Source organism: Hemitrygon akajei, chromosome 3, assembly GCF_048418815.1.
Source record: "Hemitrygon akajei chromosome 3, sHemAka1.3, whole genome shotgun sequence".
NCBI lineage: Eukaryota > Metazoa > Chordata > Chondrichthyes > Myliobatiformes > Dasyatidae > Hemitrygon > Hemitrygon akajei.
Genome location: NC_133126.1, coordinates 206,773,442 through 206,787,004, shown reverse-complemented (window position 1 = coordinate 206,787,004; position 13,563 = coordinate 206,773,442). Strand labels below are relative to the sequence as shown.

At 43.8% G+C, this 13,563-nt stretch overlaps 1 protein-coding gene across 8 annotated transcripts in view; it reads left to right on the top strand.

Annotated features, from left to right (window-relative positions):
* Nucleotides 1-7,268, top strand: part of lrrc31 (leucine rich repeat containing 31) — a 300,889-nt gene extending 293,621 nt beyond the window's left edge. For 7 of the 8 annotated variants that reach the window (XM_073041760.1, XM_073041761.1, XM_073041766.1 and 4 more), the window contains one exon: nucleotides 6,614-7,268. In XM_073041760.1, the coding sequence (XP_072897861.1) occupies nucleotides 6,614-6,933 (320 nt within the window). In that variant the 3' untranslated portion in view covers nucleotides 6,934-7,268. Of the gene's footprint in view, nucleotides 1-1,387; nucleotides 1,494-6,613 lie in introns of all 8 variants that reach the window. The other variant, XR_012098467.1, reaches the window with a different exon arrangement.
* Nucleotides 7,269-13,563: the final 6,295 nt, after the last annotated feature.

Below are 13,563 nucleotides of genomic sequence, written 5' to 3'. Positions count from 1 at the left end.
CCTAATGTTATCTCAAACGATCAAACAGGATTTATAAAAAAAAAGGTACTCACATTTTAATATTCGAAGATTGTTAAATATCATTTATTCCCTCTCAGCCAAAGAATCTGAATGTATTGTATCTTTGGATGCAGAGAAAGCCTTTGATAGGGTGGAGTGGCCTTATCTATTTCAGGTTTTGAAGAGGTTTAATTTTGGTCCAGGATTTATTTCCTGGATTAAATTGATTTATCAAGCCCCGGTAGCTGCGGTTCTAACTAATAATCAAAAGTCTCCTTATTTTAGATTATATAGAGGTACCTGTCAGGGTTGTCCCCTCAGTCCTTTATTATTTAATTTGGCTTTAGAACCACTTGCTATTGCTCTTAGGGATTCTAATTCTATGCAGGGTATTAGGAGAGGGGATAAATTACATAAGGTTTCGTTATACGTGGATGATTTACCAGTTTACATTTCAAATCCTAGGAAATCTATTTCTTTTATGTTATCTATATTTATGGAATTTGGTATTTTTTCTGGATATAAACTTAATTTACATAAAAGTGAATTATTTCCTATTAATAATTATTCTGATTATTATGATCAAATACCTTTTAATATTGCCCAAACCATTTTACTTACCTTGGTATCAAAATTACTAAAAATTTTAAAGACCTATATAGGTATAATTTCTTCCCTTTAGTTGAATATACTCAACAGGCGCTTTCTAAATGGTCACCTATATCGATGTCATTGATAGGTCGAATAAATGTTATAAAAATGGTTATTCTACCGAAAGTTTTATATATATTTCAAGCAGTTCCCTCTTTTATTCCAAAAAGATTTTTTGATAAAATAGATTCTCTGATTTTGTCTTATGTTTGGAATAATAAAAGCTCTAGAGTGAATAAACTTTTATTGCAAAAATTAAAAAAAGATGGAGGACTGGCTTTGCCAAACTTTAGATTTTATTATTGGGCAATTAATATTCATTATATTACTTTTTGGATTTGTTACGTACCCCGTAACTGGGTGTCTGACCAGCAAAGATAGAAGAATCCATTGGAGTCTGGTGGTACTATTTTCAAACAGTGTTTATTAGTAAAATATACAAATCAATATCAATAATGCAAATATATAGATAATACACGTTAGCAATACTAAACCTAAAAGTGTGGGTATAATAATAATCAATAATAAACAAGCTCTATCGATGTCTAGGGGATAATGAATTGTCATATGTGAATATAAAGTTCAGTTCAGTTCATACATGCTGAGATAGTTGTTGGTCGCTGTGTTGTAATTGTTGGAGAGAGAGAGAGAGAGAGCGAGCAAACAGTGACAGCTACAGTCAGTCAAACCTTCCTTTACATTCTTGTTCCATCGATGTGTTGTTGTGGCCATTCAGGTATGACCCCTCTGTCCTTCAGCTAGACCGTTCTTCTGTGGTGGACTCGTCACTCTGGCGTGAGTGGACACACACACAAGCCCCCACCGGCCTCGCTATAAACACTGTGAGTTAAACTGACCGATCCTTTGTTCAGTCTCCGATGCCCCACACCTTCACGTGGGTTCCAACACTCAAGCAGTGCCCACTAGTGCGTCTCCTGGTGTGTCTGAGTGGTGTCTCCCCAGACCTCACTTTTATTCCTACTCACGGGGTCTCAGGTGTCAATCAGTTTTGAATGGCTTAGTCCATCAAACCAGCCCACTCCGGCTGTCCACTGAGGAATTTTAATGAACAGAATGGTACCAAGTAAACAGCCCTCTCCGGAGCCATAAGTCTTTCAGGAGTCATAATATGGTGGGTCAACAAGTCTCTCTCCCCTCTCTTATCAGTAGCAGATGTTCTGGCATGTTTTTGTTCCATCTCTTTCTCTCTCATTAGCAGCGTGGTAACAGTAACAGTTTGTGATTCTCCCGGGGGGGGGGGGGGGGGGGGGGGAACATGGGCAACTCAGCACCCTTTTGCCCATCAGAGCTGTTCATCCTTTGTAACAGATTTATGATATAGACGACCAAGATCGCCCTTCATGGTTACTTACAGCTGGAGGAAAATTCAGTAATGGGGTTTTCGTTAGCTTCTTTATTAGGAGCTCCCCTTCCGTTTTCGCTCTCCAGAATAGGTAGACAAGCTCTCAACCCTATTGTCAAATATACTTTAAAAATTTGTTTTCAATTCGTAGATTTTTGAATTAAATGATTTTCTACTTTCTAGTAATATTTATTCTGATTTCTTTTTTAAACCATCAACTTTGGATAAGGCTTTTTTAACATGGAAAATTAAGGGAATAAAAACTTTTTTAGATTTGTTTTTACAAGACTGTTTAATGTCTTTTTCACAGTTGATGGATAAATATGATATCTCTAATACACATTTTTTCAGATATTTACAGGTTAGGAAATTTTTACGTGATTTTTTACCGAATTACCCCTTGGCCTGCTCTTTAAATTTGGCTTATGCTATTTTTCAGATTAAACCTTTTCAAAAACGATTAATAGCTATCATTTATAAACAGCTAATGAATGCTCGCATGTCGCCTAATGATAGGGTTCAACGCACCTGGGAAGTAAAACTTCAACATTCATTTTCAGATAATGGAGTAAAATTTATTATTTAGTCAATAATTCATCTATCTGCGCATGCCATATCTTAATTCAGTTTAAGATAGTACACAGGGCCCATATGTCCAAAGATAAATTGGCGCATATTTTTCCTAACATAAGCCCTATTTGTGACAGATGTAATGCAGAAGTGGCTACTCTAACTCATATGTTTTGGTCATGTGTAAGTTTAAACAATTTTTGGAGGGATGTGTTTGGAATATTATCTAAAGTTATAGATGTGGATGTTCAACCTAATCCACTTACAGCAATTTTTGGGATTATTCCAGAGGAAGCAAGCAAAGTGTCTGCTTCCGCCCAACATGTGATAGCTTTTTCAACTTTACTGTCTAGGAGAGCTATTTTGCTACACTGAAAATAATCTAATCCTAATCATCGAATGTTCATAAATCCTGCTTATCAGGATCTTCTCCATCAACTTACCAACCATTGAAGTAAGACTCGCTGGCCTATAATTTCCTGGGCTATCCCTACTCCCTTTCTTGAATAAGGGAACAACATCCGCAACCCTCCAATCCTCCGGAACATCTCCCGTCCACATTGATGATGCAAAGATCATTGCCAGAGGCTCAGCAATATTCTCCCTTGCTTCCCACAGTAACATGGGGTACATCCCATCCGGACCCAGTGACTTATCCAACTTGATTGTTTCCAAAAGCTCCAGCACATCCTCTTCCTTAATACGCTCAAGCTTTTCAGTCCACTGCAAGTCATCCCTACAATCATCAAGTTCCTTTTCTATCGTGAATACTGAAGTAAAGTTTTCATTAAGTACCTCCGCTATTTCCTCCGGTTCCATACACACTTTTCCATTGTCACACTTGTTTAGTCCTATTGTCTCATGTCTTATCCTCTTGCTCTTCACGTACTTGTAGAATGCCATGGGGTTTTCCTTAATCCTGTCCATCAAGACCTTCTCATAACCACTTCTGGCTCTCCTAATTTCATTCTTAATCTCCTTCCTGCTAGCCGTATAATTTTCTAGATTCCTATCAATACCTAGTTTTTTGAATCTTTCGTAAGCTCTTCATTTCTTCTTGACTGGATTTACAACAGCCTTTGTAACCAACGGATCTTGTACCCTACCATCCTTTCCATGTCTCATTGGAACGTACCTACTTAGAACCCCATGCAAATATCCCCTGAACATTTGCCACATTTCTTCCGTACGTTTCCTGAGAACATCTGTTTCCAATTTATGCTTCCAAGTTCCTGCCTGATAGCCACATATTTCCCCTTACTCCAGTTAAATGTTTCCCTAACTTGTTTGTTCCTATCCCTCTCCAATGCTATGGTAAAGGAGATAGAATTGTGATCAGTATCTTCAAAATGCTGTCCCACTGAGAAACCTGACATCTGACCAGGTTCATTTCCCAATACCAGACCAAGTACAGCCCCTCCTCTTGTAGGCTTAACTACGTATTGTGTTACAAAACCTTCCTGAACACACCTAACAAACTCTACCCCATCTAAACCCGTTACTCTAGGGAGATGCCAATCAATATTTGGGAATTTAAAATCTCCCACCACAACAACCCAGTTAATATTACTCCTTTCCAGAATCTCTCCCTATCTGCTCCTCAGTGTCCCTGTGTTACTGTAGGGCGGTCTATAAAAAACACCCAGCAGAGTTATTGACCCCTTTCCTATTCCTAACTTCCACCCATGAGACCTGTAGACAACCCTTCCATTACTTCCTCCTTTCCTGCAGCTGTGACACTATCTCTGATCAATGGTGCCATGCCCCCACCTCTTTTGCCTCCCTCCCTATCCTTTCTGAAACCATTCCTGTAGCCATTCCTGCCCCTGCACCATCCAAGTCTCTGTAATGGCCACAACATCATAGCTCCAAGTACTGATCCACGCTCCAAGCTCATCCGCTTTATTCATTATACTCCTCGCATTAAAATAGACACATTTCGAACCATCGGTCTGAGTGTGTCCCTTCTCTATCACCTGCCTAGCCTCCCTTTTGCACTGTCTTCAAGCTTTCTTTATTTGTGAGCCAAGCTCCCTTTCCTCCATCAGTTCAGTTTGGTTCCCACCCCCCAGCAATTCTAGTTTAAACTCTCCCCAATAGCCTTGCCAGGGTATCGGTCCCTTCAGATTCAAGTGTAACCCATCCTTTTTGTCACACCCGCTCCAAAAGAGGTCCCAATGATCCAGAAATCTGAATCCCTGCCCCCTGCTCCAATCCCTCAGCCACACATTTATCCTTCCCTTCATTCTATTCCTATTCTCACTGTTGCATGGCACAGGCAGTAATCCCGAGGTTACTACCTTTGAAGTCCTGCTACTCAACTTTTTTCCTACCTCCTGTAGTCTGTTTTCAGGACTTCCTCCCTTTTCCTACCTATGTCATTGGTACCAATATGTACCACGACCTCTGGCTGTTCTTCTTCCCACTTCAGGATATCGTGGATGCAATCAGAAACATCACGGATCCGGGCAACTGGGAGGCAAACTACCATCCGTGTTTCTTTTCTGCGTCCACAGATTCACCTATCTGACCCCCTAACTATAGAGTCCCCTATCACTGCTGCCATCCTCTTCCTTTCCCTACCCTTCTGAGCCACAGAGTCAGATTCTGTGCCAGAGGTGTGACCACTGTTGCTTCCCCCAGGTAGGCCATCCCCCCCCCAACAGTTCTCACGCAGGAGTATTTATTGTTAAGGGAGACAGCCACAGGGGTACTCTCTAGCCTCTGACTCCTGCCCTTCCCTGTCCTGACTGTTACCCACTTCTCTGTCTCCTGTGGTCCCAGGGTGACTACCTGCCTCTAGCTCCTCTCTATCACCTCCTCATTCTCCCTGCCCAGATGAACATCATTGAGCTGCATCTCCAGTTCGCTAATGTGGTCTGTAAGGTGCTGCAGCTCGAAACACCGGATGCAGATGTGGTCATCCAGGAGGCCGGGACTCTCCAGGACCTCCCACATCTGACACCAAGCACAGAAAACCGGCCTCAAACACGTACTTCGTCTGTATTCTAAACAGATAACCTACCTGGCCTCGACCCTTTATCGCCTAAACCCCGTTGAGCCAAAGTCTTTCTACTCTGTCGCCCGCTCCTCAGATTAACAGATTACTCTGTTAATCTGTCTTCTTTTTAAACTCTTCCCGCTGTTCTGAATGTCTGACCTCCAAGCGCTTGCGCAGTCTTGCCTTGTTCAAACTGCTGAAGAAATAACCGTCACCTTTTCAACTCTGCTCGCTTTTAAACTCTTCCCGCTGTTATCACTGGCTGACCTACATGCGCTTGCGCAGTTGTGCCCCGTTCAATCTGCTGAAGAAATCATCTTATTCCTAAGAGACCTTTTGCTTTATTCTCACTGTTCCTCCTGGTCCTCATTTAGGATCTGCCTTAGCCACTAGTACATGTACTGTATAATGAATTATTATCACTGCTGAGTTTTAGTTATTTATTAGGCAATACAGCCAGCGCAGAGTAGGCCTTTCCAGCCCTTTGAGTCTCGCTGCCCTGGTAACCTCCAACAAACCCAATTAACACTAACCTGATAACAGGATGATTTACAATGAACAATTAACCTATCTGGTAGATCTTTGGACTGTTGAGGAAACAGAAGGACCCAGAGAAACCCAATGCATTCCGTGGGAAGGACATACAGATTCCTTACAGAATGGCACCGGAATTGAACCCCAAACTCCAGAATGCTCTGAGCTGTAATAGCATTGCGCTACCTGCTGTGCTACTGTGGCACCACTGGTACGTGTACAGAAGAGTGGATTATCATCACTGCTGAGTTTTGGCCACTGGTACATGTAACGGATGGTGATTTTCTGATAACAGGAGGGTTGGGAGTCAGTATCATAAAAAGAGTGAGGCTTTTTCTTTCACATACTGTCCAACCAGGTTTACAGAGACTATAATGTATCTCGGGGAGAAAGAACTTGTTTGATCAGTCAGGGCATTGAGGAGAGAAGTTGGGACTTCATGAAATGTAGAACAAATAAGACCAAACTCACTCCAGCCTTTGTTTTCTCTTTAGTGTCCCTCTCGTGTGCTGGAATTTTATCAAGCCTCGAAACGCTGCATTTAACATATAACAACACAGTTGATGACCAATCTTGGGTGATGTTCTTCAAAGAAATTGATGGTTTGAAGGCACTCTCGGAACTGGATATTGGCCTTATGCCTTTAAGTCATCGAGAATGCAGCCCCTGGTTGGCTGTACTATTGAGCTGTCTGCCTCGGCTCCCCTCACTCTTGGAATTGGGCATGCACCATTGGGTCATCTCTGCTTCACAGTGTGAACTTCTGGACACATTCAACCACCAACATCAGCGGAATATCCACTTCACCTATTAGATTGTCAGCTTTTATTGAAATAAATATTCAAAAATCCAAATCACAGGTAATATAAAAGTTAAAGCAATTCAGCTTCAGAAGTGATTCCGTACCATTCTCTGCTGATGTTGTCTCTGATTCAATATATCCTCAAATGCATCCTCAGTGCACTATGGTAATGAAGCTGCTGGTGAATGAAATGTCAGAGTCACTGTTCAGTTAAGAATAACTGTGCAGGATGCAAATGCTGGGGTAAATGAGGTTACTTGTTATGGCCATTCTGGAACAATTTCTAAAGCTGGACTATGCAGGGTATCTCAGCTGATTATTATTTCCATTAAAATGTATCTCAATTATTTTGGTCCAATTATTATTTTGGGTGAATTATGATTATTCCCAATAAGCCTCCTTCCACCCCAGTATATCCAGAATGAAATCCCACTCCCCAATCCATCTTGTTGCATACCCATACCTCATGTTCTAAACATATTCTCTAGAATGCAATGTAAGAAATCTGTGCTCTCTGCATCCCAATTAATATTAGTCAAAGAGTTGTGCAGTACAAATAGTCTTACTGGCCCAGCAGGTCTGTGCCAATGTTTTAGGCCATCAAAACAAATCAGCAAGGAAGAGGACTGGTGTTAGCAAGTGGCATTTACAGTGTATCCATCTAAACATTACATCTGAGTCCATCAACTCCTTGAGTGTATTCATATATTAATCATTTTTGTATGTATGTGGGGGAGGGACCTTATAAGACATAGGAGCAGAATTGAGTCAATCAGCCCATCAAGTCTGCTCCACCATTCCATCCTGACTGCTCCTGGATCCCACTCAACCCCATACACCTGCCTTCCTGCCATATCCTTTGGTGCCCTCACTGATCAGGAAACAATCAACTCTGCCTTAAATACACTCACGGACTTGGCCTCCACCACAGTCTGTGACAGAGCATTCCACAGATTCACTCCTCTGTGGCTAAAAGAAATTCCTCCTCACCTCTTGTTCTAGAAGGTCACCGTTCAATTAAAGGCTGTGCCCTCTAGTTCTGGATATCCCCACCAGAGGAAACATCCTCTCCACGCATCCACCCTATATAATCCTTTCAAAATTTGGTAGGTTTCAATGAGATCCCCCCTGTCCCCCACATTCTTGTAAATTCCAGTGACTCTGTCACAAAGTGACCTCCGGACTCTCTCCAATAATAACACATTCTTTCTGAGACAGGGAGCCCAAAACTGTTGACAATTCTCTAAGTGCAGCCTGATTAGTGTCTTGTAAAGCCTCAACATTATCTCCTTGCTTTTATATTCTATTTCTCTTGAAATAAATGCCTTCTTTACCACAGACTCAACCTGTAAATTCACCTTCTGGGAGTCTTGCATGAAGATCCTAAGTCCCTTTGCACCTCTGATGTTTGAACTTTCTCCCCATTTGGATAATAGTCCACACTATTATCCAAATGGAGTGAAGACAGCTGAAACGTCTTCATCCAAGCAAGGCTGCAGGCCCGGATGGTGTCAGCCCCAGGGTGCTCAAAGCCTGTGCCCCCCAGCTATGTGGAGTACTTCACCATGTCTTCAACCTGAGCCTGAGTCTCCAGAGGGTTCCTGTGATGTGGAAGACGTCCTGCCTATTTCCTGTACTGAAGACGCCGCGCCCCAGTGGCTCCAATGACTACAGACCGGTGGCATTGACCTCCCACATCATGAAGACCGTGGAGAGACTTGTTCTAGAGCAGCTCCGGCCTACGGTTAGGCCACACTTAGACCCCCTCCAGTTCGCCTATGAGCCTCGACTAGGAGTTGAGAATGCCATCGTCTACCTGCTGAACTGTGTCTGAGCCCACCTGGACAAGCCGGCGAGCACTGTGAGGGTCATGTTTTTTGACTTCTCCAGTGTGTTCAACACCCTGCTGTGCTGGGTGAGAAGCTGACAGTGATGCAGGTGAATGCTTCCCTGGTGTCATGGATTATTGATTACCTGACTGGCAGACCACAGTATGTGCGCTTGCAACACTGTGTGTCAGACAGAGTGGTCAGCAGCACTGGGGCTCCACAGGGGACTGTCCTGTCTCCCTTTCTCTTCACCATCTACACCTCGGACTTCAACTACAACACAGAGTCTTGCCATCTTCAGAAGTTTTCTGATGACTCTGCCATAGTTGGATGCATCAGCAAGGGAAATGAGGCTGAGTACAGGGCTACGGTGGGAAACTTTGTCACATGGTGCGAGCAGAATCATCTGCAACTTAATGTGAAAAAGATAAGGAGCTGGTGGTGGACCTGAGGAGGGCTAAGGCACCGGTGACCCTTGTTTCCATCCAAGGGGTCAGTGTGGACATAGTGGAGGATTACAAATACCTGGGGATACGAATTGACAATAAACTGGACTGGTCAAAGAACACTGAGGCTGTCTACAAGAAGGGTCAGAGCCATCTCTATTTCCTGAGGAGACTGAGGTCCTTTAACGTCTGCCAGACGATGCTGAGGATGTTCTACAAGGCTATGGTGGCCAGTGCTATCATGTTTGCTGTTGTGTGCTGGGGCAGTAGGCTGAGGGTAGCAGACACCAACAGAATCAACAAACTCATTCGTAAGGCCAGTGATGTTGTGGGGGTGGAACTGGACTCTCTGACGGTGGTGTCTGAAAAGAGGATGCTGTCCAAGTTGCATGCCATCCTGGACAATGACTCCCATCCACTCCATAATGTACTGGTTAAGCACAGGAGTACATTCAGCCAGAGACTCATTCCACTGAAATGTAACACTGAGCGTCATAGGAAATCATTTCTACCTGTGGCCATCAAACTTTACAATTCCTCCCTCGGAGTGTCAGACACCCTGAGCCAATAGGCTGGTCCTGGACTTATTTCCACTTAGCATGATTAACTTATTATTATTTAATTATTTATGGTTTTATATTGCTATATTTCTTCACTATTCTTGGTTGGTGCAGCTGTAACAAAACCCAATTTCCCTTGGGATCAATAAAGTATGTCTGTCTGTCTGTCTATTGTTCCTTTTACCAAAATGCATTATCTTATATTTCCACTGTATTCAATCTGCCACTTTTATTCCCACTCACCTCCTGCCTGTCAACCATTCCTCTATCCATGCCAATATCTTTCCCGAAACACCATGGGATTTTATCTTGTTAAGCAGCCTCATGTGTGGCACCTTATTAAATACCTTGTGAAAATCCAAGTAAATGAGACCTGACGCAGACCGGGAGACCGTTTCAGTGAACACCTACGCTCTGTCCACCAGAGAAAACAGGATCTCCCAGTGGCCACACATTTCAATTCCACGTCCCATTCCCATTCTGATATGTCAATCCGTGGCCTCCTCTACTGTCAAGATGAATCCACACTCAGGTTGGAGGATCAACATCTTATATTCCGTCTGGGTAGCCTCCAACCTGATGGCATGAACATTGATTTCTCTAACTTCTGTTAATGCCCCTCCTCCCCTTCTTACCCCATCCCTTATTTATCTATCTATCTATTTATCTCCCCCCTTTTTTCTCTCTGTCCCTCTCCTTGCCTGCTCTCCATCTTCCTCTGGTGCTCCCCTCCCCCTTTCTTTCTCCCTAGGCCTCCTGTCCCATGATCCTTTCCCTTCTCCAGCTCTGTATCCCTTTTGCCAATCAACTTTCCAGCTATTAGCTTCACCCACCCCCTCCTGTCCTCTCCTATCATTTCGGATCTCCCCCCCCCCCCCCCCCACCCACTTTCAAATCTCTTACTATCTCTTCTTTCAGTTAGTCCTGACGAAGTGTCTGAGCCCAAAACGTAGACTGTACTTCTTCCTATAGATGCTGCCTGGCCTGCTGCGTTCCACCAGTGTTTTGTGTGTGTTGCTTGAATTTCCAGCATCTGCAGATTTTCTCGTGTTTGCATTTTTAAAATGACATCCATTGCCTGTTCTTTGTTCGCCCTGCTTATTACTTCCTCAAAGGACTCTTATCTGATTTGTCAGGCAAGATTTCCATTTACAGAAACCATGTTGACTTTGATTTATTTTATTAGTCTCCAAGTACCTCGAAACCTCATCCTTAATAATAGACTACACTTCCCCAGCCACTGAGGTGAGGTAAGTGGCCTGTAATTTTCTCTCTTTTGCCTTTCTTCCTTCTTAAAGAGTGGAGAGAAATCTGCACTCTTCCAGTGCTCCAGGACCATGCCAGAATCAAATCATTCTTGAAAGATCATGACCAATGCATTTATCATCTCTTCAGCAACCTCTCTCAGGACCCTAGGATGTAGTCCATCTGGTCCAGGTGACTTGTCCACCTTAAGACCTTTCAGTTTGCCTAGCACTTTTTCCTTTGTAATAGCAATGGCACTCACTCCTGCTCCCTGACACTCACAGACCTCTAGCACACTGCTAGTGTCTTCCACTGAAGACAAATGCAAAGTATGCATTAAGTTGAACTGCCATTTCTTTGTCCCCCCCATTACTAACTCACCAGCATCATTTTCCAGTGGTCTAATATGAACTCTCATATTCCTTTTAATCTTTATATAACTGAAAAGTCTCTTATGTAAACTTGGTCACTTGGACAAATATTCCAAGTCTTAAGCAACACATACAAAATGATGGAGAAACTCCGCAGCTATGGAAGGGAATAAACAGTCGACATTTTTGGGCAAGACTCTGGAAACAAAGGGGGCAGAAGCCAGAATAGGAAGGTAGAGTGAGGGGAAAGAGCACCAGCTGGCAGCTGATAGGTGAGACCAGCTGAAAGGGAAGCAGGGTGGGAAGAGGGATGAAGTAAGCAGTCAGGAGGAGATCAGCATTCCCTCTAATTTTTTTTACATGGCCTGAAAACTACATGGCTCTTTAATAAAGCATTGTGCTAAAAAAAAATTCCATCTGTGCTGCAACAAAGGCTACATGCATGGGAGCATTTCAGTTATTGCGTAGTCATGCACACATACAGCTTAGAAGGAACAGTGGAGGCGATACATGGAAGAGTAAAGGGCCGAAGAAGGGATCTAATGGGAATGGACAGTGGACCATGGAAGGGGGAAGGGAACCTCCAATGCCAAGTTTTTTAATTCGGAGCAAGAAGGCTGCGAGTTAAGGGCTGATTTTTCAGAGCGAAGTGAGTTTTTTCTCGGGTTAAAGAGAGGTGAGACTGCGCAGGTGCGTGACATCAGCCAGTAGAGCGCGAAAGTTTTAAAAAGACCGCCAAATTCAGCGGGCAGCAGAGTGAGAGGGCTTTGGCTCAACAGGCTTAGGCAGTAATGGGATGAGGCGAGGTAGGTTTAACTGTGTTAATTGCGGAAGGAGGTAGTATGTGTGTGAGGCCAGTTTTCTGTGCTCGGTGCCAGATGTGGGAAGTCCTGGAGTCTCCCAGCCACCCAGACGGCCATATTTGCACCAAGTGTGTCAAGCTGCAGCTCCTAAGGGACCGAGTTAGGGAACTGGAGATGCAGCTCGATGACCTTGGCCTAGTCAGGAAGAGTGAGGAGGTGATAGAAAGGAGTTATAGGCATGTGGTCACACCGGGGCCACAGAAGACGGACAAGTGGGTCACAGTCAGGAGGGGGAAGGGTTCTTCAGTCAGGTACTAGAGAGTACCCCTTGACAATAAGTACTCCTGTTTGAGTACTAAACACAAAGTACACTGCAGATGCTGTGGTCAAATCAACACGTACAAAAGCTGGATGAACTCAGCAGGTTGGGCAGCATCCGTTGACTGCTCATTTCAACGGATGCTGCGTGACCTACTTAGTTCATCAGCTTTTGTACCTGTTTGAGTACTGTTGGGGGGGACAACCTACCTGGGGGAAGCGGCAGTGGCCATGCCTCTGGCACATAGCCTATGGCTCAGAAGGGTAGGGAAGGGAAGAGGAAGGCAGTAGTGATAGGGGACTCTATAGTCAGGGGGTCAGACAGGTAATTCTGCGGACGCAGGAAAGACACTCGGATGGTAGTTTGCCTCCCAGGTGCCAGGGTCTGGGATGTTTTAGATCACGTCCAGTGGGAGGGAGAACAGCCAGAGATCGTGGTACATATTGGTACCAATGACATAGGTAGGAAAAGGGAAGAGGTCCTGAAAACAGACTACAGGGAGTTAGGAAGGAAGTTAAGAAGCAGGACCGCAAAGGTAGTAATCTCGGGATTACTGCCTGTGCCATGTGACAGTGAGTATAGGAATAGAATGAGGTGGAGGATAAATGCATGGCTGAGGGATTGGAACAGGGGGCAGGGATTCAGATTTCTGGATCATTGGGACCTCTTTTGGAGCAGGTGTGACCTGTACAAAAAGGATGGGTTACACTTGAATCCGAGGGGACCGATAACCCGGCAAGAAGGTTTGCAAAGGCCATTGGGGAGAGTTTAAACTAGAATTGTTGGGAGGTGGTGTCGTGGTTTCTTGTGCCCCACAAATGACCAGGAGACGCAGAAGATTCTTCAAGAAGTATTAAACTTTAATTTGCAAATCAAAGCTGAGACAGTCATTGAGCTAGTCGCCGATTGCCCACCGATCCTTGTACATAGCATTTTTTATAGCAATCTCCTGGTTTAGTTGCATTAGCATATCCAATCGGTCTACAGTTGCGTATCACCAGTACATCCGCTACTATTTTTTCTACCCATTGACTTAATCATGTTCTAATCTACATCTCTTAGCTAGCCT